General features: G+C 42.6%; 1 protein-coding gene across 2 annotated transcripts in view; it reads right to left on the bottom strand.

The window, feature by feature from the left end:
- Positions 1-441: 441 nt before the first annotated feature.
- dpysl3 (dihydropyrimidinase like 3) overlaps positions 442-25,855 on the bottom strand; it is a 57,442-nt gene continuing 32,028 nt past the window's right edge. The window contains exons 9-14 of one of the 2 annotated variants that reach the window (XM_080436355.1): positions 21,253-21,409; positions 19,746-19,887; positions 18,223-18,393; positions 9,582-9,761; positions 5,111-5,285; positions 442-578 (exon numbers count right to left, since the gene is read on the bottom strand). In XM_080436355.1, the coding sequence (XP_080292481.1) occupies positions 487-578; positions 5,111-5,285; positions 9,582-9,761; positions 18,223-18,393; positions 19,746-19,887; positions 21,253-21,409 (917 nt within the window). In that variant the 3' untranslated portion in view covers positions 442-486. The remainder of the gene's footprint in view (positions 579-5,110; positions 5,286-9,581; positions 9,762-18,222; positions 18,394-19,745; positions 19,888-21,252; positions 21,410-25,855) is intronic. The other variant, XM_080436356.1, reaches the window with a different exon arrangement.

Below are 25,855 nucleotides of genomic sequence, written 5' to 3'. Positions count from 1 at the left end.
CCCTTTAAATGAATACAAGCGGCGTCTTTCTTGGATGAATGTGAGGTGAGACATTTAGAAAATGACTTTGAGCATCCGAACACCAAAGCATAGCGTTACGGCTTGGATGTGGCTGATAACATTGAGATGTTTTCACTGTGTTCCTACAGTTTGGCTTTCTGTGTGTTTTGGTGCAAGATTGACCTTATTAAATGTGATTAAAACGAGTGCCGATATTCAGTGCTTTGTGGCATAACCCCCCCTCCCCCAAACACACACAACCAGGAAAAGGAATACTGTTTTCAACCGAGCAAAGGTAGCATTGTGACAGATAAGGCATGAGGATTCAGTGTTTTGTTCTTTTAACTTTTAATCTAATGTTCTCCTTCATCATCTTCACCATCTCACCCCCCCCCCCCCCTCCCTTTCTCCATCGATCCATTTTTCCCTCCCTCCCTCCCACCCAGTGGCTGCCATCATTGTGTGGTTGCCATTCCCTACACCCATTTAGCTGAGGGATGTGATGTTGGAACGACCACCAGGGGGCACTACAATACGACGTCCGGCAGGCCTGATGGGGATGTCATCTGGGGTGGGAGCTGTGTGGAGGGAGAGATTGAGAGAGATGAGAAAAGAGAGAGTAGGAGAGGAGGGAAGGAAGGGAGGGAGGGAGAGAGAGAGTTTTTACAATCATGAATCACATCATACTGTTCAGTAATGTTCTTAGTGTTGACCTGGGCTGAGAAAGACACGGCAGATGTTTTCTGGCATTATTTATAACATTGAACCGGACTATTGCACGGGCAGCCTTTGAAATGCAGCCCGCCTGATCATTTGTTAAACCCTAGCTGGAAAATGGCCATCTGTCAACTTAAACTCGGCTAAACGCATCGTTTTATGTAGGCCAGCAGCGACTTGATGGCATTTCTTCACAATATAACTATGGGATTCACATAAATATCAGTGAAGTTTCCCTTTGATATGATTCATTTAGGCTTCTTCAGAACCAAACGCTTCTTCCGCAAAATCAAGCTCTTTCAATTCCAGATTTAGTTGCTAAGAAAAAAACAACAACTACGATTTGTGTGATGATATGTGATACAGTGTGTGTGTGTGTGTGTGTGTGTGTGTGTGTGTGTGTGTGTGTGTGTGTGTGTGTGTGTGTGTGTGTGTGTGTGTGTGTGTGTGTGTGTGTGTGTGTGTGTGTGTGTGTGTGTGTGTCACACCTAGAATTAAAAAAATGGCATTACTCCATATTACATGGGCTGAATCACATCTGAATCACTAGGGCACACCAGTAGCTGACCAGTCAGTGCGTCACCCGTATAATTGCAAATGTTCCCAGTTCGATTCCAGCTGCGCTTGTTGCATGTCCTTCCATCTCTCTGCACTCATTTTCTGGTCTCTTTCTGTTGAATCTGAATCATAATTTGAATCCTAGCAATTAAAAAGAACTCTACCACCACAATACAACATAGCCTTATGTCTACAGTGTAGTCAAAAATCTGCAAAGACATAAACAAGATTATAGGTCTCTATTTTTAAACTTCCACGTACGACAGACCACTTAGAACGTGCCCCCACATGAGTTGAGATGGACTGGCTCAGGTATATGAGACCAGTGCAGGATTAGATGCAGGATTAAACAGACATACGGTATATCCTCTTCTCTTCTCCTCTGAACCATTAGATTAGGAAAACTCATGCTGAGATTGTTTAGCAATCTCTTCTTTCTCTCTTTCCAGAGGGAATACTTCCTTTCTTTTTTCACACTGTCAAAAACACTCAGGATTTTGCCGTGGCACAAAAATGCCACTGGTATGAAAACCTGATACTTGCAGTGTGCTTATTGTGACACAAATGTACATGTACTGTTTTATTATAGTTTTAATGTAAGTTCCCCTTATGAGGGATTAATAAAGTGTGTATCCAGACCAAATGTAATGTGGTCTCCTATAAATGCTATGGATTCGGTAAGAGCTGAGTGTGAGCTGTTTGAAAGCGGCTGAAATATTGTTCACATCTGTCCAACAAAAGGAGCTATTGGTAGATACATGTAGGACGCAGTCTTTTCTCTATTTGGGTTTTTCCAAAGGATGAGCCAAGGAGTCTGCTACTACACGATCACAATGAGTAGCGATATATAGGAATGTGTATGTGTGGAGTACAGTACTGTGGGATTGATCCCCCAGTGTCGCATCATAATGATGTACGTCTGGTGTACTGTACACCACATCTAAGACAATGATATTTCACATCAGCGTCCAGACAAGTAAATCATCTCTGCAGGTGATGTCTGGGGTAGGCGCGCTGTAGGGTAGATGATCGACTCATAATGAGGAGGCCCACACGCATATTCACACTCGCGCACAAACAAACACGCCCGCGCACACACACACACACTCATTTATACCACATGGACTGCATTACATTGATTATGTTATTTAATCCTCATAAAGGCAGAAGAACTGCATGACACATATACGCACACGCGCAAGCACACACACTACACACAGCATCACCATTGCAAAGCCTGGGAAAGTGGAAGAAGTCTAGCCACCCTGTAATGGTGAAATTCCTTCCAGTGGAGGTCAGCCTTTCCTCTGCCCTTCATCATCACTGATGTCCAGTATTCACACATCAACCATGATGCCTGTGAAGAACTGCTGTGTCACACATCAACCATGATGCCTGTGCAGGCTGGTTCTTCAAAACAAACCAGGAAAAACTACATACAGTATCGTCGCTGTCGGGTGGAGTTTTTGTATTCCAAAACTGTTCCAAATGTAAAAAAACTCGAACAAAAACAGTGTTCTAATGGATCTCATGTAGTTATAGTCACAAGCTCGTGTTGATACTTTTCATTGGTGACAAATGTCATTATCCTATATTCAAATTGGCTAATGGATTGGCACATAGAGTTATAAAAGAACTAGAGTGGTAACCGGAAACCCCCGCCCATTCACTTCCGTGGAGTTGCTCGGCCAGCGCATACCCCCGTTTTCCCCCTTCTTCCATGTTTGTTGACGGTGACGTCGCGGGGCTTCTTTGCGTCGTTTCACGTTGTCTCGCATGCGCAGTAGTGCCACCTACGTGCGTAATCGCATGTGCAAGCTTGTGACTCGAGCCCATAGGTCGAAACCGTTTTCGCACGTTCATGTATCTGGCCCCAGCAGTGGTAAGCTGCGACGTAGGTGTGACAGCGTTCTGTGAGAGCGGCCTGAACTATAGATGTGAGGTCCGTGAAGCATCGTGAAGTGTTTAATGTGTTGCAATAGGGCATTCATTTATGAAAAAAACTTTAAAAAGATGAAATATTGAGGTTTCTGCTTAACAGTGACAATATAGGCTTTAATTCACAGATTGACATAACCACTAACTGAATAACATGCGAATGATGGCATGAGAGTAAAAGCCACTGTTAAATAACCACATTTGTTTTAGTATATTTTACTAATACTGCGCAATAAACCTGTCTCTTTTCTGAAAATGAGTAAACAATCAGCTTTTAAATTATTTTTCATTGCAAAGCCCTTCTTTCAAGCCTTGATTGTCAGTTTACGCTGGTGTTTGTTATTCTAAACTGGAGTGTGGGTTTCTGTGTGCCAGGCAACCAACCAAAGGCTGACGTGTTCAAATTGATTTCCACTACCTCTGTGTGCCCACAGCCATATGCCCAGAGTCAGCCTGGCAAGCAGAGGCTGCACTGCTCAGAAAAGTTGTTCTTAGTCAACCACTTAACCACTTAAACCCACTAGACTTAGTAAACTGGACATGAGTTGCCTCTGTACTGTCTTGTTTCCATCTACACCAAATCAATGTTTGGTGTAGATGGAAACCAAAGTTTCCCCCAGAATAGAGATGCTTGGGCTAAAGTGGCTAAGCCCTATTTTATACTTTGGCTATTTGATACTTTGGCTACTATCTGTAAGCTCACAACACCTCGCATCGCGAGCTTGTAGATCTGCTACTGTGAAAAATTGTGAAAATTTTTGAGAAATTGTGACATGCCCAAAACAGGGACAGCGAAAATAGCCAATCTACACGCTCACACAAGTGTCTCAACGTGACGTGTTGTGAGCTTGTAGATTGGCAACGGAGACTACGGACAATGGCGTAAATAGGGGTCAAGTGTCATTTAGCTCCTGTGAAGGTTACACCGTGACCAATGTGGGAAAATAAGTCTGCTGCACATTCTGCATTACTCCCGATGTCAAGTAACTCAAGGAAAAAACTTTTTTTTACTGTAATCTGATGTAATCTAATGTTAGGTTTACATATGGGCGCAATCAGACTGTCAATCAGTGGATTGTATAATGAACAGATGTCTTATGTCTCATATGCACTGTTATGATGATCAACCTCATTAGGCAGGCTTTTGCTAAATAAACCATGACTTAACTCCACAGATGTCTGATATCTTAGTCTATGAAGCCTTTTTTTATGCGTTCCTACAGGGTCTTGGAAATCAGCGAGCGTTTAGTAATCTGCATTTGAAAGCTCTATATTTTATAGTTTTCCAGAGGGTTTCATCTTTAAGTATGAATGTAAAGATCAAAACCACCATGGAGGGAGCTTATATAACTCCAGAAAAGGTTAAACGTGCACACATGTAGTGACCTGACCTGTTAGGGGTTTTTGTTGAGGCGCTGACTCATCGACTACGAGACTTCAACAGAAGATGATGCGTCAGAATGTGGGCCTGTAATCACTCAAAGCTGCACTATGTAACTGTCATGTCTTCACCAGGGATTCAAACCCGCGTCCCCTGTGCAAGTGCTGACATATTTTACCACTGAGCTAATAGAGCACGTCAGGGGAGAAATTGAATTTTGACCTTCAGGCGGAATCGCTTGTCGACCAGTACAGCGCCAGACCACAGGATCTACAGTTCTCAACAGAAGAGCAGGGAGACCCAATACAATCAGTTCGTTGTATTGTATTAACATATTCTACCATACAGATATAACCTCAAAATAACCTTTTATTCACTACAATAAAGTGAAGCTTAAAGTATGGCTCTGTATGGGTCTCTGTACAAATATTTCAAAACCAAACCACATCTAGATTTGTGTATGTTATGGACGAGCAGATATGGAGGGATGATTAGAAGTAAGACGGCTGGTCTCACCGCAGGGTGCGGGGTTACCTGCTAGACTAAATCCAGTCTGGTGGTGCAGGTTCCTGACGGGCTGCTTGGTGGGGGAGGTGCGGGCCGAGGCTGAGGGGGTACCGCCGCGCGACATGGAGAACTCAGACACAGGCCCGTCGTACATGCCCCTGGGCACTGCCCTCAGCACCGCCAGCTACATAGGAGAGAGAGAGAGAGAGAGAGAGATAGGATTACATACACGCACACAGAAATTGATGACTTCAACTTTACTTGAGTACTGTACTTGAGAAAAGTTTTAGAGTATCTGTACTTTACTTGAGTATTAGTTTTTTTTTGTTTTTTGTTTTTAAGCTTGGGACTTTTACTCCACTACATTTCAAAGACAAATATTGTACATGTGACCCCACTACATTTCTAGGAAAGGACACCCAGGAGGACCCAAACTCCTTAAAGCCCTATTTCAGAAATAGTGAAAATATCCAATCTACCAGCTGAAAACATGCTGCGAAGCGAAACGTTGTGAGTTTATAGCCATTTCAAAATGTCAGATTTTGGGGTATGAAATGTCAAAAGAGCAATGCATTGATATGAAAACAAAAATGTGCTTTACAATTTGTACTTTTGAATAATTGCAAGTACTCCAGCACTTCTACTCAAGTACAGATTTGACTGAGCAACTTTAACTTGCAGTTGAATAATATTTGACTCAAGTACTGGGGTTGAGTACTTTGTCCAACACCGTAAGCAACAGAACAGAGCGAGGTATATTCATTTGATATAAAAAGAGGAGAAGAAGGGTTTTGAGTCAAAGGGACATGTTCTATAGTGCGTAGAGTCCCCCACAGATAAGCTGTCTTTAATACAACCAAGCTGTCTCTATGCCCACACCTGTTTATTATTACATTCATATGGGTGTTTGTGTAACCGTTTGTGCCTGAATGAAATATGCATATTTCACATCCTGTTGCGGAGAACCAGTTACAGATTTATACTATACAGATGCATGCGTACATGTGCACGTGTGCACACACGTGCACGCACACTCTCTCTCTCTTCTTAAGATACACTGGTGACACACTCACACACATGCCATGCAGTGCCTTTTTACTTTGTTATGACTAATTTGAGTAGTATTAGGACTAATACTATTGTATTTTTATTCATGTCCACAATGTTAAAGAGGCTCTAAGTACAACTATACTTCCTGCAATGTTACCACAGCTGTACTTTAAGAGCATGTGACAATAAAAACCTTAAACCCTAAACCACAAGTCTCACACACACCAATGTGTACATGTACACACTCATAAATGCATACACACACACACACACACACACACACACACACACACACACACACACACACACACACACACACACACACACACACACACACACACACACACACACACACACACACACACACACACACACACACATCCATCCATGGGAAAATCCCAATCGATAGTAGACTCATACAGTAAAGGCGTGTGTGTGCACGCACGTGCGCGCACACAGAGCATTAAAACGTGGTGTTCTCAGTGGACAGACCCTCCACTGTCTTCCTGTCAGTGGGGTGACTCAGTGAAAGGGTTGGAAGCTGACTTCCAAGTTAAAAGGAACATCTGTTAATGAAGAAAACGCTACACTGTCTGCTACCAGGATAAACATTGCACTGTTACCATGGCCAACGCTGACAAACAGCACCGTTTTCTCATCATTCAAACAGCTACAGTATGAGTAGAGGAATTGTCATACGGGTTTGATTTTACAGGCCCAGGGAGGGAGGGGGGTGGGGGGGAGGCTTTACAATTAAGATCTGTATTCAGTTTAAGTAATTAGAGAAGAGAGAATAAAGTCATTTTATGGTCAATTCACTTTAAATTCTAAACGTTAACTGTAATAGCTGTTTATTTGTCTGATGACACTAATTATGAAAGACCTGACAAAAGACAATGTTACAGGCTTTACAATTAAGATCTGTATTCAGGCTTTACAATTAAGATCTGTATTCAGTTTAAGTAATTAGAGAAGAGAGAATAAAGTCATTTTATGGTCAATTCACTTTAAATTCTCAACGTTAACTGTAATAGCTGTTTATTTAGCTGATGACACTAATTATGAAAGACCTGACAAAAGACAATGTTTCTCAGTCACTGGAAATAATGGATCTAATGGATCCTTGTAACTGTCCCAGAAGTTGAGACAAACTAAATGTCTTTATTTCTTTTTTTTCACAGTGTCTGTTTGAAGGAGTTTGGAGAATTTGTGTGAAAATAAATTCCAGAAAAGACATCTGTATGATGCGTGGCCATTTGTTGAACCTGTGTAGCTACAACAGCAGCTGTTTTGACAGGTAAACACAGCTGAAGGTAATACTGTTAACTGTGGGTGTGTTTCATTTAGGTCTCTCTGTGTGCCAGCATCAAATTCACTGAAATGAAACACCCACGGTTGATGTTAAATAGAATGTCTGCTGTAAAAATGGTCCCGGGTTGAGCAGCCAGATAATCAATCCAATCCCTAGAGGTATCATAGCTCCTATTTACATCAATAACAGGCTTTGGGTAGTTTTAGAGGAAAGTATTCCTGACCACTACACCGCCGACAGGCAAAACAGGGTCCTGCTTTCACCACAGAATGAGTTCTAGAACAATGGTTTTCATAGAAATAAGGCCCAGCAGTACCTCCACCAGTGAAAACCCACATCAAAAAGCTGTTTCATCCTCATAACATAAAACAAAGTAAGAAAAGCTGCAAGGAGTTGATTAAGTACCATTCCTCCCCCCAAATATTCTTCTGAAAGTTAGTCTGAGTGTAGTACTTGCAGTCTGGACGTGTCACACTGCCATGAGTTATATACCTACTGACAGCCCTTTTGTGTGGATACGCACAAGTTATGCACATTCATGGACGTTGCACCTCTTCTACACCAGTGGTTCTCAAACTTTTTCATGTCAAGGACCCCCAAATTGATCGAATTGAATAGCCAACGTATAAATCCAACGTATAAATCGATAAAGTGGTTAAAATGATTGTGATGCTGTATTAACTACTTTTTCTGGGGACCCCCTGGAACCCCCCCAAGGACCCCTGGGGGTCCCCGGACCCCACTTTGAGAACCAATGTTCTACACTCATCAGACCACCCTCGTAGAAGGGAATGTTTTGACAAAGCACAGCCTCTGGTTGACCTATAAAAGTCTGATTTGATATGAAACTTATCTCCCTCGCATCCACCCCGCTCCCTTCTCTCGGCTCCATCTCTCCTTCTTTCTTCAATTTCTTTCTTCTCATTTCTCACTCCCCTCCCAGCTTCCATCTCTCTAACTACCGTTGAGCACAGCTAAAATGTCCATGCATTTTGTCTTTAATTTAAACAAGCTAATTGTGACTTTATTGTCACAATAAAGTCTATTGTTTTTTTTCATAACATGGCATACGCCATTCATACAGTTAATGCGCCTGAATTCCCATGATTAAAGCGTTTACTTTTTTATGTGTTCTTTATTTAATTAGGTCACCCTGACCACCCTGATCTCACCACAGAGGCAACAAAATAGAAGAAAACAGAAAGATTATGCAGCGTTATTAACAACATCTGATGTCCATTTTCCCCTTTTCCTCCCATCTCCTGTTTCCTCTCCCGCATCTATTTGTCCTCCTTTTCCAATCTCTCTCCCTTGTCCTCCTACGAGACAAATGAGCTCACACTGCTTATAAAAGGCACCATTACCACATTCTCCGGCTATTCTGATCCGCCTTAACACACTCCCAGCGCTATTTTTACCCCGACACACAATTCAGTGGACAGGACTGCAATTAATCCCTGCTTAGCTGTGAACAAACAAACGGGCAGATGGACAAACAGAGCTAGAATGAGACAGATGGACAGAAAGTCAGGAGGACAGACAGATTCTGTCTTCTCTGTTTGGATATGGCTTGCTGTTCAGGCCAGCCGTTTTCTGTCCCTACTAAAAACACCAGGCATTTTTGGGTCCGCACCACAGCAACCTAAATAAACATGTTTACTGTGACAAACAGCTATGCTTGCTACTTTAGGACACGACTGGGAAAGCCTAGTAAGTGGGGTTTTAAGAGACCAAATGAAGCATTTGGTATAAAATGGCTATCCACACTGGGAAAAGCATACCTCCCCTATACAGTGTACACTGTCATAACTGTTTCTACACCATCTGCAGACATGTGAAAGTCCTACTTATTGTACAGTGCATCTGATGTGCTGCTGCTGCATGGAGGAATGAAATCGACGCACACGTCCAACATGCTGTACATCCAAGTAGGCAGAGACAATGGCCTACGTGTGCACTTCAAAACTAAACAGAGTGTATCTGTGCACCTGTAGCCTTTGTATAGCCTTGTGCTATACAAATAAACTTGCCTCGCCTCAAGTTCTCTGAAAGAACCCCACAACAAATGTCCATCATGATGGTGTTTAAAAAAGCACAAAGCCGACCGCAAAGACCCACCTGCTTCCTGGCCTTGACGCGCTTGTAGGCATAGTCCGGGTACGGAGTGCAGGGAATGAAGCGGCCCACGCCGGAGGTGGCGTGCATGTTGCCGTCCTCCAGGACAATCTTGCCCTGGCAGATCACCACCAGAGGGGCACCGCGGAGCTCCATGCCTTCAAACACGTTGTACTCGGCAGCCTAAAGCAACACACAGGAAGGGGCATTGTGTTATCAATCACGGAAAGCAAATATACAGTACAACCCATACAGATGCACATAGGGCTGTCACGATCAAATATCATCAAATAAAATAAAAAAATTGAAATGGCCAGAAATAGTGAGCTCTGCTATTTATTTACACTATATTTTGAAAATGTTTCAAAATGTATTTAAACCTTTTCCACATGGAAACGATTACGACAATTGCGCAAAAATAATTGTGATTATCTGAAATAATAGACGATTAAGTAATAATTGTGACAGCCCTAAATTCACCACATGCTAAAAGCATGCAAACCACAGTGTATACGCAGAGATAAATCCATACACAACATACAGAAAGAGAGAGAGAAATACTTAAGAAAGAGAGAGAGAGAGGGTGCTCAGGTGGCGCAGTGGTAAAAGGTCCCTGCCTAACACCACAGAGGTTGTGGGTTCGAATCCACGTGGTGCATCAAGCTTTGTCGGGCGTCTATACGAACACAATTGGCCCATGTTCGGGGGAGGGAAGTCGGGCAGGGAGGGGGATATTGGTCATTGCACGTACTCCTACAGGCTGGGGCGGCACTGGGGAGTGTTGGGCGGGAGGAGTAGGACGAAGGCTCTACCTGCTCCCGGTGGGGGCTCCTCACTGGCAGGTGAGTCAGCAGTGACAACACAGAAATGCGTGTGGGGAGGAATTAATTGGCATAACAACTACATTGGGGAGCAAAAGGGGGTAAAACATTATTGGCTACTCTAAGAAAGAGAGAGAATTGGAGAATTGTGCAAGAGCACAGGTCATTATCATACCGTAGGTCTTCCATGTAATGAGCTGTCAAATGAGACTTTTCCAGCCAAATGTGTAGTAATTAAATTGTTCAGCTGTGCACAGGCAGCACTTGAGTTTCACAACACAGCAGACAAATGCTACGCATCTGTGGGACCTGTCATAATCCTGTTATTCTTTCTTTCTCGTTTCTCTCTCTCGCTTTAAAATCGGGGGGGTTTGATTGACGTTTTTATTGACAAAAATGCTTATATTTGAATATACGTGTTGAGGGGGGTGGGGTAACAGAGACATACCGAAAAATTACATCAATAATAAATAATACATTCATACAATTTCCAACGTAGTAAACTAAATTAGAAAAAAACAGCAACATGGGTACTGTAAATTGGACCTGTCTCAACTCATTGATGGTTATAATTTGGTCCAGCTGCTATTCAGTAAGCTCTTCCTGGTTCGATCCTGTCTATCGGTTTAATTGTGTGTGTGTGTGTGTGTGTGTGTGTGTGTGTGTGTGTGTGTGTGTGTGTGTGTGTGTGTGTGTGTGTGTGTGTGTGTGTGTCTGTGTCTGTGTCTGTGTCTGTGTGTGTGTGTGTGTGTGTGTGTGTGTGTGTGTGTGTGTGTGATGCTAGCGCAAAAGCTCACAACTAAAGAACGTAAACTTAAGCTTGCCGGCAGCCATAATTTTCATGACCAATCAGTGTCTTTCTGTGCATGCATATGTGATCATGTGTTTGTGCATGCGCTAAAAATCAAGTACACTAACATGTGTAGTGTGTGGAATGCGTGACCACAGCGCTCAGCCCTACAAAGCTGACCATTGTGTTTTACATTATGATCTGACACTCCGAATTAATATAATGGGCCTATGAAGTAAAACATTGTAACACAGACTAGTGGCTGCCATTGGTGGACATTAACAAAGTTAGTTTTACAGTATTTAAGAGTACTGAACTTATGTTTTGAGAAACTGTACTTTATTTGAGTATTCGTATTTTCGGACACAAAGACATTTATCTATTTTTTGACTCCACTACATTTCTAGGAAGGAAACAAGTATATTATGAATTAACCAATTAAAGGGTTCACCCAAAAAATAAGGTATTTTCTATCGATTAGTCACCCCATGGAAAGCATGTACTTTTGAATACATAAAAAGCAAGTACTGAAACTGCTCAAGTGCAAATTGAGCAGAGCAACTTTCTCTTGCAGTTGACTAATATTTGACCAGAAGAATCTATACTTTGATTCAAGTACATCGGAGATCTCTGCTACGTCTAGCTATGCGAGACTAACGTACTGTAACTGTACAGGAGCAGACAAGGGTGTAGTGAGAGGTAACATTAAAGGGAAGATCCGGTATCAATTTATCATTAAAAATGCAACATTCTTTTACAACCAAAAACATTACCAAAGCGGGATTATAGTTTTGGAGAAACTGAGAATGGAGGAATGGCAGAGCATGAGAGAGGGACAGGGGGCAGGGGGAGACAGAGAGAGAGGAATAGAGGGGGAGAGAGAATGAGAGAGGGAGAAATTTAGAGAGGGAGAAAGGGAGAGAGAACGGATAGGGATAGAGCGACAGAGAATGAGAGAGGGACAGCGGGAGAGAGAGAATGAGAGAGGGATAATAGGGCTCAGTATTAATTACCAACATGTGTGGGAAAGAGGGGAGAGAAATCAGACCCCTCCCTGCCTCTCTCTCTTTCTCTCGTCATTCATCTGTCTGTTATTCATACGTGTCCATTTGGCATGTACACAAACAGCTGGCCCCTGATGACTCCATAGCATCTCTCTCTCTCTCTCTCTCTCTCTCTCTCTCTCATGACTCCATAGCATCTCTCTCTCTCTCTCTCTCTCTCTCTCTCTCTCTCTCTCTCTCTCTCTCTCTCTCTCTCTCTCTCTCATTTGGAGGAACATATCCTCTGATATTGGTACCTAGTTAGGATTGTTTATTTAGGTACTGGTTCTGTACAAAAGGTTGCATGATTTGAGAAAACCCAGAAAGATATTAGCATCATATGATTCACACAGCTACATCCCAACGATTTCCATAGTAATCAAGCCTCTTGCGCAAGGAAATGTAACTCTGGATGACACTTTTGTTTTCATTTTATGTTTTATACATTTTATTTAGAAGAATCTTAAAATGTAATTTAATGGCTTTGCCGCACAGCCTTATGGGATATCCTATGCAGCGAAGGAGCAGCTATAGGAACCAAATCAAGGAACCTAACTAGATGAATCCTATGGTTCCTACTGACGTGAGAGTCCTAAGCTGCAATATTTCCTAAAACTCGACCTACTCAACTATGAAGCTTTCTTGCCAATGACACAGTATACCTTACTCTCTCTCTCTCTGCCTCTCTCTCTCTCCCTCACTTGATTTGTCTCAGTGGTTCCCAAGCTTTGGTGCATCAGGGCCCACTTGAAAATCCGGAAAGCGTTCACGGCCCACCCATCTGACCGCTTAACACGACAGCAACTTTATTTTTAATGATCAATCAATCGATCGTGTTCCAGCTTGGATCAATGGAACTAACTAACGTAGTATGCTTTAACCCTTTAAGACCTGAGGCGATTCTTTAAAAAAAATCTAAATCCTAACAGTTTTTGGAAAAAAATCTAAACATATTTTTTTTTCACGATTTTTCAAAAATAGCAGATCTACAAGTTCATAGCGCGGCACTCGGTGCCGCGCTATGAGCTTGTATATCTGCTATTTTTGAATAGCCAAAGACATCTTAAGTGACACAGATGCGTTCCAGGTATTAATGGGTTAAGTTCTTATTTATTGTTGGTATCACTAAAACAAATCTTTCAAGGTTTTAAAGGAAAAACTACCATGATAGTGTATATCCAATTATTTGGGGGACCACTTTCAATATCCTCACGGCCGGGCCCGCCAGTGGTCCCGGGCCCACAGGTTGGGACTCGCTGATTTATGTCATTCTTCTCGTCGGTCCGCCCAACTTTCTTTTCTGGACATGCTTGTTTGTAATCTGTGACGCCCCCTCTCTCCCTCAACCCTCCCTCCCTCCCTCTCTCTCTCTCTCTCTCTTCCCCCCATCTCCCTCTCTCCCCTCTCTCTCCCTCCCCCCCATCTCCCTCTCTCCCCTCTCTCTCCCTTTCCCCTCCCTCTCTCTCTCTCCCTTGCTTCCATTGTTGCTCTCTTCCTCTGCACACGGCTCTGTTTTCAACTGGCTTCCAAACTTGGGCCAGAACAGGACAGAACTAAGGCTCGCTGTCTGCCAGCCATGAGGTCATGACAGAGCTGTTTGGTGTGTGTGTGTGTGTGTGTGTGTGTGTGTGTGTGTGTGTGTGTGTGTGTGTGTGTGTGTGTGTGTGTGTGTGTGTGTGTGTGTGTGTGTGTGTGTGTGTGTGCGTGCGCAGCTAACTCTTGTATGCCTGTCTGTACCATTTGCACATCAGTAGGCGCGCACACATAGCTGTACACATATGACTCTGCTCACTTTTTGTGCATAATACTCGGTGTGTGTGTGTGTGTGTGTGTGTGTGTGTGTGTGTGTGTGTGTGTGTGTGTGTGTGTGTGTGTGTGTGTGTGTGTGTGTGTGTGTGTGTGTGTGTGTGTGTGTGTGTGTGTGTGTGTGTGAGTGAGTGAGTGAGTGAGTGAGTGAGTGAGTGTTGCTCGCGCACACACATATTATGTGTGTGTGTATGTTTGGGTGTTGCCTAACAACAATAAGCAATCCAGACCAGATGTACTCCTGCTGATAACAGACTGAGATGCTGTGTGTGTATTTTTACTGCAAGGGGGGGGGGGGGGTTCCCCCTGGACGGTGGGCAGTAAAACAGTTAGCATTCCCATTCAGCCACACATCAAAGTACTACATACAGTGCGTGCCGAAGGTGGATGCATTCTGGGAGCTGTGGCGTTGCTATGTTCTGCTCTGTTATCTGGAGGGACTCGCAACAGGAAATGAAGAGGGTGACATCACTCTGCAAGAACCTGTGGGCCTCAGTGGAACCGCTAACATTCGGATAAAGGCAGTGGAGATTATTTCTTTATTTCCACCCTTTTTAGTCTACTTTACCCGTGAGCAGGGGCCGGTTCTCAACGTGGGGTTTGGGGTACTCTCTCGGGGTTCAGGGTACACTCTCTGAGTTACTATTTGGTTGCAAACTATCAATCATTTAGCTGGGGACCCCCTGGAAACCCCCTCAAGGACCCCTGGGGGTCCCCGGACCCCACGATGAGAACCAGTGCATTACCTCATCAATGTTTTCATTCTTCCATTCAATCATCATTCTTTCTACACACCCCCCATTTGGCCATTTTTGTTCCACATTAAAATCTTTTCTTCACTCAATTATTGCAGCGTAAACAGGAAGTGCAGCGTGCTGGTAAAACTTCCTGTGCCAGTGCTTCCTAACATGGCCTATTCTGACACATCCAGGGCCTTATAAAATCTGTTTCATTTGTTTCCAAGTTTGGTTTTCTAGATGATAAAAAAAATTAGGGGGGGGGGGGGATTTGGATGTTATGCATTTTTGCCCATTTTCCCTTGTTAATAAAAAATCTTTTGGATAGCTATTCTGCCCTGAATTTAGCCGTTAATGATGTGTTTGTTTCATTTATTAAACCAGTGATTCACAAAGTGACCCACAAGGGGTCCTTGAGGGGGTTTCAGGGGGTCCCCTGCAAAATGAGGAACAGTTTAACCATGTTAGTTGGAACCCACCAAGGGTGCAATAAAGCCCACACGCTTAATTTGCGTTGCAGGTTTGTGCGTGACCGTTCTCACCAAACCTGGCCACAGCGGGACGTCTGGTCTATGCATTTCATACGCACGGACAAACTTCATGCACGAGTGGAGCATCCGTGCACTGCACGGCCAGTGAGAATGGCTGCATTTATTAACATGGAGCAGAAGTAAATCAGTGTCCGTGCTTGTGCCGTTTTGTACTTTGTCTAGAAAAGAGATCTACAAACTCGCAATGTGTCGCATTGCAACATGTTTTGAGTTTGTTGATCTGGTATTTTCAAAACATTTTAAAAAATCGTGAAAAACTGTGAAAACCACAAATCTCCTTTTATGCGGCGGGTCCCTGGCACAATATCTTTTCAGATAGATATAAATTTGGGGGTCCTTGACATGAAAATGTCTCAGACCCACTGGTTTACTGTACGCTGATGATTTACACTCACACTTGCAGAGGAAAATGTAGAAGCTCAAACGGAGTTCTGCAAAGGACAGACTCTTCTAATTAAAGTTTTATCAGAATCTCCTCCAAATCACCAAATTCCACACACTTCTGTGTTGTTCTGTAATGTGAAATCCATGTTTATGTCCCCATTCCGTGATTCTTCTGACCATGTTTTCTGCATTGCAAACTATGATGTTCCCTGAGGCCCTACTCATCTTCTGTATAGTCTACATAGATCATTGCATCACCATCCACTTCCAGGGGAATGTGTGTGCGTGTGCGTGCGTTTGTGTGTGCGTGCGTTTGTGCGTGCGTGTGCGTGTGTGTGTGGAAGGGGGCTGCGGTGTGCGGTTGTTACAGCTTATCATGCTGGAAACTGGATAATAAACAATAAAGGAATACTAAACAATAAAAATGTGGATGCAATCGGATTGTTGCCTCCAACTACATTACGTCTACTCTCCAATCCTTTGTAAATTGTCCTCAGTTAACATGTGAAAAATACTCAAACATTACAGTAAACACACTGACGAAAGGCTGACTAAAAGACTGTCTGCACAAACAAGGATACCCCAGAGCAGCATGGAAGGTTCCCAACGGTGGATATTGTAGACACGCCGTTGGCACAGTAACACTGATACATGCAGTCCAGGTGTGTGTTTAACAGTATTTTACAATGGCTACGAATGCGGCTCGGCCAATCATTATCTAGGACGGGATCTATCCGTTTTATATAAACAGAGTTCAACACTGCAGATCAGGCGTTCACAAACAAGAAATGTGGTGTCTCCCTGGGACCCAGACGTACAGGATTACATGAAGGAATGATACATGAATTAATCCCATAAGGCCTATTTAAATGAAAATAACCGATGCACACACTCATTGACAATGTGTCGCGATGCAAGTAACCAGCAGCAACTGCAGTTTTCAAATAACAGTTGAGGAGTAAAAAGTACAATATTTGCCTCTGAGATGTAGTGGAGTAGAAGCATAAATTGAAAAACTCTAATTAAGTATGATACTTGAGTAGAAGTACATCAGTCCACCACTGATCACAGATCCATTCTGTGCTGCTGATCAGTGTTGCCATATCTGCTTATTATTAGCGACTTTGGGCTTGTTTGTCTGTAAAGTTGCTTGTAAATTATTGGTAGTTGTGGGTTTTTGGGCTTGTTTGTAAAATGCAGTTGCTTATTTGGGCTTCTTTCCTAATATTGCTTAAACCAGTGGTTCTCAAACATTTTCATGTCAAGGACCACCAAATTAATATGTATTGTGCATGGAGTCGGACCCCCCATGTAAATTTATTTTGGGAGAGGGACCCCCCTACCAGATTTGTTGTTGAAATGTTGTGAAAAATATTCAAAATGTTTTTTTTTTCAAGATTTGTTTGAAAATAGCAGATCTACAAGCGACGAGTTGTGATCCTGTAATAGCCAATGCATATAGGTTTAAGTGGTCATGCGGCCTATAGTCGCTTCTTTTGGGCTTGTTTTCATAGACCTGGTTTCTTATTTCTCTCGCAAAATCTGGCAACACTGCTGCTGATGAAAGGGCCATATGCAGAGTGAACACAGTGTGTACAGTAATAGACATCTACTGGGACTTCATTTCCTGTTCGGAGGAACTCGGAGGTCACTGGAAGGTGGCCAACTATGCGTCTCTCTCACTCTTTTCTCTCTAAAACTATGTTTTCCCCACAGCGAGTTACACAAAAGCTCCACCCCACCCCCACCCCCATCTCAGCCCATATACATTTATCCTGTCCAATCACAACTGCACAAAATGTATTGAATGAAAACCCAGTATGGATTATGTGGAGTAGTTACAGTTTATCGTGCTGAAGGCTGGACACAACAGGAACAGCTACCGTAACTGTTATGGCTTCAACACTGTGAAAGACAAACATTTTCCACTGTGCACTGTGCTAATTGTGAATGAACATTTTCTACAACAAGTTAATATTTTTTGTAGGCTGGTTAGCCAACTATCACATACAGTGCAGGGTGTTGCGTATAGCCTGACCCTGTCTATATCGCATGTCTGCTTATTTAATTGGATTAATTGGATTGAATGAAGTGGATGAAGCGCATTTCCAGAAAATAAGTAAAACCTTAGTGCCGACCTTTCCAAGTCCATCACATGATTCAATTGTTACATCGTTTGTTTATCTTCGTGGTCACATACATTCAAAGGTGTACTGGTACCTTTTTCACAGAAAACTGCTTGTTTTTAGTTCCCTTTAATCCTTATCATTGCCTTTGACGTGCATGAAAGTTTCAATATTCTCAACTTTTTAGCACAAGGCGTGGAGTTGCACGTACAGCATAGCACTGGCAGCATAAAAAACGTTCTGTGGCCTTTGTTTGCCGAGAGGTTGCTAAACATCTGCTCCTGTAGCGACCTGTCTCAGTGTAATCACCCTCTTATACCCTCTTATATGACTTTATGGGGACCGAAGCACCCACAATTCGTGTTCTTGGACCTGTGGACACTCACCGAGCTGTGAGTCTTGGCACTGACGGTGCGAATGGAGTCAGAGTCCCAGATGACCAGGTCGGCGTCGGAGCCCACGGCTATCCGGCCTTTCCGGGGGTACAGGTTGAGGATCTTAGCCGCGTTGGTGCTGGTCACCGCCACAAACATGTTCTCATCCATCTTACCGGTGGTCTGTGGGGGGGGGGGGGGGGGGGGGGGGGTTCAAACAAACACATACACACAGGTTAGGTTGTGTTTCAAACAAATAAACAGGTTAGGTTGTTTCAAACAAGGTCGGATGTGTGGCGAGGATATTTGAGAGTTTCAGCAACATTCATGGCATACAGACCCAGCAGTACACACATGCAGATATGCACACAAACAAAGCATGCATGCGTGTGTTACTTAGTATGCTTGTGTGTTGCTAAACCTTAGAGACAGTGGTGTGCCACCAAGTCCCCAAACACATAAACAACCAGCTGTCTAAATCTACAAACCCCTGCCTGTTAGCAAAGAGACTGCAGGGAACAACACAAGAGCACTGAGGAGGGGATGCTGGTTGGTAATGGGAGAGAGAGAGAGAGAGAGAGAGAGAGAGAGAGAGAGAGAGAGAGAGAGATAGAGAGATAGAGAGAGAATATTAAGTAATATAATATATAAATAATAAGTTTGAAAGACCTGTACTTGATCTAAATGACTCTGAATAACAGTGGCAGCAAGGAATGCCTAAATGATGCTTAACTCTTTGACTGGCAGTAATAAAACATTGTTTGCTAAGCCACTGCCAGCGATTTTCAAGTGTTTTCACTAACCTAGAATATTTATCTCCAGTATGATCGATCCCCCGATCGCTTTAAAAGACGTATCCGAGTCTTGTAAAAAAAAGTGTCATCCATCATCCATTCCATAGTTATTGGCAGTTGAAAGTAGGTATTTTTTTCGCCAATTGGAACAGAAAGCAGAGAAATGGCATTTTTTCCAATTCCATTAACATGGAAGTGAATGTGGTTGTTTTTTTTGCGATCACGTGATTTGCTGCTTCTTTGCTTCACTGGGAGTGTTAGCAAACAGCGCCATCTAGTGTAAAACCACTGAAAACACAACATCTTGTAATTCTCGTCATTGGCAGTCTGCACCTTAGCAAAATATGACGAGACATTTCGTCATTGGCAGTCAAAGAGTTAATACATAAGATAATGTAAGTGGTTAATGTGGTTTAAGTCCATGATCACCGTGGATTACATGCCACTATGTGACAAGCAGGTGGCTGGCGATATGCAGAGACATAATGCTGCTCTTTGACCTGTCTGAAAACACAGCAAAAGTGACCAGCTCCACCACCCAGATTGGCTGGATGTAACTGAAAACGTGCATATTGCTGTTTTCTATTGAGGTCTGTACTGTTGTTGTACCTTGCAAATACGGACAGAGATACTTCATGTCACACAGAAAGAAATGGCCATAAATTCACGTGGATTCTGACATCCTCATTTTGCAGGGCGGGCCCCAGATGGAAGAAATGTGCGTGACGTGTCTTTTCTCACCACAGCTTTATCCCAGATGAGCGCCATCCTCTCCTCCACGCCATTGACCCCCTCTGGGATCTGAGTGAAGTCGTCCTTGCCGATGGCCTTCTGGGCCACGGAGAAGGTACAATGAGCACTGCCTGTCACGCTCAGGTCTCCACTGTAAGAGAGAGAGAGAGAGAGAGAGAGAGAGAGAGAGGAGAGGGGAGGGGAGGGGAGGGGAGGGGAGGGTATAAAGAAAAAGTGGTGAGACAGGGACAGAAAAGAGAAATAGAGAGAATAAGAGAAAAGAGAGAGAAGTTGATTATAAAATTCTAAACAAAACAAAAAAGCCATTAATATGGCAAGCTCCCCTTACCATATAGTTTATCAAGCTGTGCATTGTCCTTGTGCCAAAACAAGAAACATTAAAATGACACATAAGCTACCTGAGATGAAACACAGCAATTAATTCATCCTTCATCCTTTCAAACCGGAAAAAACTACTTTATATCAAAGGTTTTATTGCTGTTCCCACAGGGCCAAGCTGGAAAAAAAAGGTTACTTCACCGCAGCTGGAGATTCATGTACTAGAACACAACTTGGACAACAGTATAGGTGAGTTACCCCGTGCCAAAGGCCTCTCGTCTGCTCTGCAAACGGCTGTTGGGTGTTCTCTGTTTCCAGACCATACTTTAACTCTCTTACCAGATGATGAAGAGAGCCACTTGTGGAATAATAGTGCATTTATCATTGAGATGGCAAGCCAACAATCCCATTTTAGCAATATATTTAGATTAGTCAGCAGACCTGAAGGACACAGGGCTTTGGTTTTAACTACTAATTTCCTTTACGTACCTATTTTGAACTCAATTGCAGAAAAGCAAATGGGATCACTTGGGGAATATTACACCCTTATAATTTCCCCTTTTGGCAAATTTCACAACTGAAGAAAATACATGGAGTGATCCTAGCCTTACAACATGGAAGTATGTCCACTTTGTTTCATATTTTAGCATTGTCCATTATTTACACGATGGATTACAATGCTTGAACCTCTTGCTTCTTCTTCTTCTTTCGGCTAATTCCCATTGGGGTCACCACAGCGGATCATCAGTTTCCTTCTGGTTCTGTTTTCCGCGTCTTCCTTGGTGACTCCTGCCACCTGCATGTCATCTCTCACCGCATCCATAAACCTCCTCTTTGGCCTCCCTCTTCTCCTCTTACCTGGCAGTTCCACCTTCAGCATCCTTGTCCCAATGTACCCCTCATCCCTCCTTTTCACATGTCCAAACCATCTCAGCCTCGACTCTCTTGCTTTATTCTCAAACCTTCTAACCTGGGCTGTCATTTCTCAATTACATTACATTACAATTACAAAGCTTGAACTAAATAAGAAGAATGAGGTAATCCCCAACAACGGAATCAACAACAACAAAACAATATGGTGTGTGTGCATGGTTCATGAGCACTTGTTCATGTCGCTGTTCCATTTTGTGCACCAGAACTGACAACGGTGACCAGCAGGGGTCAGTGTGGTGAGTACCTGGCCAGCATTGTGTTCAGGTAATCTGGGGTGGTGGGATCCGGGCTCAGGGGGGGTGATGTCACAAAGGACGCTGCCTTGGCCCAGTTCTTGCTCCAATAGTGTGTCCCGTCAGTCCCCAAGCTGGCTGTGATTGGCTCCCCAAATACAACGTTTCCTGAAAAAACAATAAAAAATGGTGGTGATGTGGCGTTCTATTTGTATTCAAAATTCAACAATAGGGATTATACAAGGTTTATCTCACTGAAGTATTTGGGATAACGGTCTGATGGTGTATACTGTATACTGTAGCGGAGCAACGATGTCCAAACTCTGAAAAGTCCTAATATCATCCTTGGAAGGATTCCATTCTGGATCAGGCGGGGTTAGCTTCACTTGCACTTTAAGCAGTTGTTTTTTTAGTTGTACTTCTCATTGCCCGTCTTTATCTGGCCAAGATATTCACAACTCACAATTTGAGCAAACCAGTGATGACATACATTCTGGAAAGCATAAGCAATAGACTAAAATGGCCAAACTCACACATACTGTATGTCCTAAAAGTGCCGATACACGTGCTCTCAGGTATGCGCATACGTGCAGTAAGTACTTACATTCTGGAAAATTCTGGAGACATTGCATTCATTCCCTATCTGATTGTCCTAACATTAACCATAAGCAATTCATGATTTACAACCCAGCATATATCTATATAACATTCTTAGCATCTGTGAACAATCCAACATCATACATCTATCTGCATAGTATCTGTGAACAACCCTAACCTTAACTCAAACAGACACATGGCTAACGCTTATGAAACTGGGGACATAAATTCTGTCCCCAATTAGGCAACCTGTCCCCAGTCAACTGTTTTGATTTCGCGCACGCACGCGCACGCACGCGCACGCACGCACGCACGCACGCACGCACGCACGCACGCACGCACGCACGCACGCACGCACGCACGCACGCACGCACGCACGCACACACACACACACACACACACACACACACACACACACACACACACACACACACACACACACACACACACACACACACACACACACACACACACACACACACACACACACAGTCTGGTTGAATCAAATAACATTCACATACTAGCGATATCAGAGACACATCTAGAGTCATCTTTTGATGATTCAGAAGTTGCAATACATGGATATAATTTGTTTAGAAGGGACAGGGACAAGAATGGTGGTGGAGTTGCCATCTATGTTAAAAATCATATTCCAGTTAAAAAGAGATGTGACTTAATGATGAATGAAATTGAAGCCCTATGGTTACAGATACATATACCACACTTAAAGCCTATCTTAATTGGATGCTGTTATAGGCCACCTAGTGCCAATGTGAAGTATCTGGATGACATCTGTGAAATGTTGGACAAGACAGCTGATAATAATAATGAAATTTACTTCTTGGGAGATATGAATATAGATGCATTTAATGAGAACTGCCCCATGTGGAAGAAAATGATGTCTGTTGCTAAAATATGTAACCTGTCTCAGGTAGTAACATCAGCAACCAGAACGGCCACAAACAAGTTTGATGTCACAACAACAACATGTATTGATCACATCTATACTAACAGGCCCAAGCAATGTTCCACAGCAATATCAGTAACCCTGGGTTGCAGTGACCACAACTTGGTTGCAATTGTGAGAAAGACCAGTATGCCCAAAGCTGGCTCCAGAATTAATTATAGAAGGTCGTATAAAGGTTTTAATCAGGCATTATTTGAGGGGGAGGTGAGGAGTGTGCAATGGTCGGATGTATGGAGTGAGGAAAATCCAGAAAAAGCACTGAGTGAATTTATGAAGTTGTTCTTGGAGATTGCCGATAAACATGCTCCAATGAAAAAATGGAATGCTCGGTCAAAAAGTGCACCCTGGTTGGATGATGAGTTAAGGAGATTAATGGCCCAACGTAATGATGCAAAAAGAAATGCAGATAGAACAGGTTCTCTATCTGTTAGGCAACATTACTGTAAACTAAGAAATGCTGTGACAAAATTGAATAATTACAAAAAAAGGGAATATTATAGGCTTAAAATAAATGATGCTAAGAATGATGGAAAGAAGCTGTGGAGAACGCTGAATAGCATAATGGGAAGGAATCCAAACATGCATACCTCCTTCATAGAGACAGAAGGTTCATTTATCACAAAGCCATATGAAATTGCTAACTATTTTAATAATTATTTTATAAATAAGGTTGATAAGTTGAGGAATATGATGTGTACAACGAATAACAACGGGTCACATGACATCATTAAAGACGGTATCATGAAGGGAAAGGAGTGCATGTTTGGATTTCACCAGGTTGTGGAAGAAAACATAGAAAAAATGCTGTTACATTTATCTGATGACAAACCTCCAGGTACAGACAATCTTGACTGCAAACTACTCAGAATTGCTGCTAAATATATTTCCAAGCCCTTATGTCACATATTCAATAAATGCCTAGAGTATGGTGTTTGCCCAGAGATTTGGAAGGAAGCTAAGGTCATTCCACTGCCCAAGGACAAAAGATCCACCTTCGCTGGTCCAAACAGTCGCCCTATTAGTCTTCTTCCAGTGCTGAGTAAGATTTTTGAAAAAATTGTGTATGTTCAGATTCAAGACTATCTCTCAAGTAATGGTCTAATAACAAGCTGCCAACATGCATATAGACAAGGGCACTCCACAAGTACAGCAATGGCACAAATAACGGATGATTGGCTAAAGAGCATGGATGACAGAAGGCTGGTAGGGGCGGTACTGTTAGACTTCAGTGCTGCTTTCGATGTTATTGATCATGCTTTGCTGTTGGGAAAACTTAAATGCTATGGTTTTAATTCTGTTGCTCTGGCCTGGATGGAGAGTTACCTGTCAAAGAGAAAGCAGAGGGTGTATTTTAATGGAAGTTTTTCTGACAGTAAGGAGATGCAGTGCGGGGTTCCTCAAGGAAGTTCCTTAGGTCCTCTTTTATTTTCGATATTCACTAATGACCTACCTTTGGCATTAAATAAATCTAGTGTGGTTATGTACGCGGATGACTCAACCATGTACAGTACAGCATCTACAGTAGGTGAGTTAAATGATATACTCAATGCTGAAATTAAATCAGTAGCGGATTGGGTCGAAGAGAACAAATTAGCACTGAACATTGCTAAAACCAAATGCATGGTGTTTGGATCTAGACATATATTGAAAAGTGATCCTCAATTGTGCCTATCACTTGCCGGGAAGCCAGTGGAACAGGTGAAGGAGGCTAAACTGCTTGGAATTGTATTAGATCCTAAACTAAATTGGACAAAGCAAATTGATAATATAGTAACTAAAATGGGAAGGAGCATCGCTATAACCAGGAAATGTTCCAAGTATATTACATTAAAAACTCTGAAAGTAGTAACTCAAGCTTTAGTCTTGTCACACCTTGAGTACTGCCCAGTTGTTTGGTCATCCGCTACAAAGAAAGACATACAGAAATTGCAAACAGCTCAAAACAAAGCTGCCAGATTAGCTCTCCAGTGCTCAAAGCGCACACATGTAGTAGAAATGCACAGAAATCTATCCTGGCTTACTGTTGAGAATAGATTACATTCACGCACTCTCACATTTTTCAGAAATGTTTTAACTGACCAAAAACCCCAGTATTTCTTTGACCAGGTAGGATACAGAAGAGATGAACATACCCATATGACTAGACAAGCCAGTTCAGGTGATATGGTAACACTTAAACCAAGAACAGATCTTCTCAAAGCTTCTACTATCTATAGAGCTGTAATAGGATGGAACTCATTGCCTAAGTACATAATTAATACAAACACAAAATTCACCTTTAAGAAAAAGTTAAAAGAACACCTGATGAAAACCTGATGAAAACATGCCTGTACTAATCCCCAGACACACAAAGTTTAATGTGTAATAAGTTAGTTATAGCTTTAATTGTACTACTTGATTGTACTTTTTATTTTAAATTTTGTTCTATTTTTATTTAGATTATAGTGATTGTAAAATTGATGTAAGGAATGTTTCTGTTAAAATGTTTGTCTGTGTCGGACCCCAGGAAGACTAGCTTTTGTCATGGCAAAAGCTAATGGGGATCCTAATAAAACAAAAACAAAACAAAAACAAAACAAAACAAAACACACACTTTTAGTTAGAGTTAGATGAACACTGAGGATTTTCCCATGTATGAGCCTCTGGCCTTCCCAATACTCTTCCCTGTGAGGGAAAACAGAGACAGCTTTGTGACAGTTCGACCACGGAGAAGACCTGAATGATAAAGGTATAGGAATTCCTCTAAATGTAGCCTCTTTTGCACATGACTGCTTGCAGAGGCACTGTGTATTATCTGGTGCCTGGGGACAGATAGCTAAATCCTCATATAAGGTCATGGATGAAGTGTGGGTTATGTGCATTCCTGGCATTAGTAATGCACCAGGAAGGAACTAACACCGCTGAAGTGAGGTCAGATACCTTTATAGTAAGGACAACATTCCACTGAGTTTTATAACATTTGATGGTCTGGGGTTGGGGCCTTTTTTATACAAAAAATTGTACTGTAACATTGGACTAGGAATATAATTTTTGTTCTGGGACTGCAAATG

Source organism: Gymnoscopelus braueri, assembly GCF_963280865.1.
Source record: "Gymnoscopelus braueri genome assembly, chromosome: 8".
In the NCBI taxonomy this organism is placed as follows: domain Eukaryota; kingdom Metazoa; phylum Chordata; class Actinopteri; order Myctophiformes; family Myctophidae; genus Gymnoscopelus; species Gymnoscopelus braueri.
The sequence above is the reverse complement of the archived record's forward strand: the minus strand, read 5'-3'. Positions and strand labels throughout refer to the sequence as shown.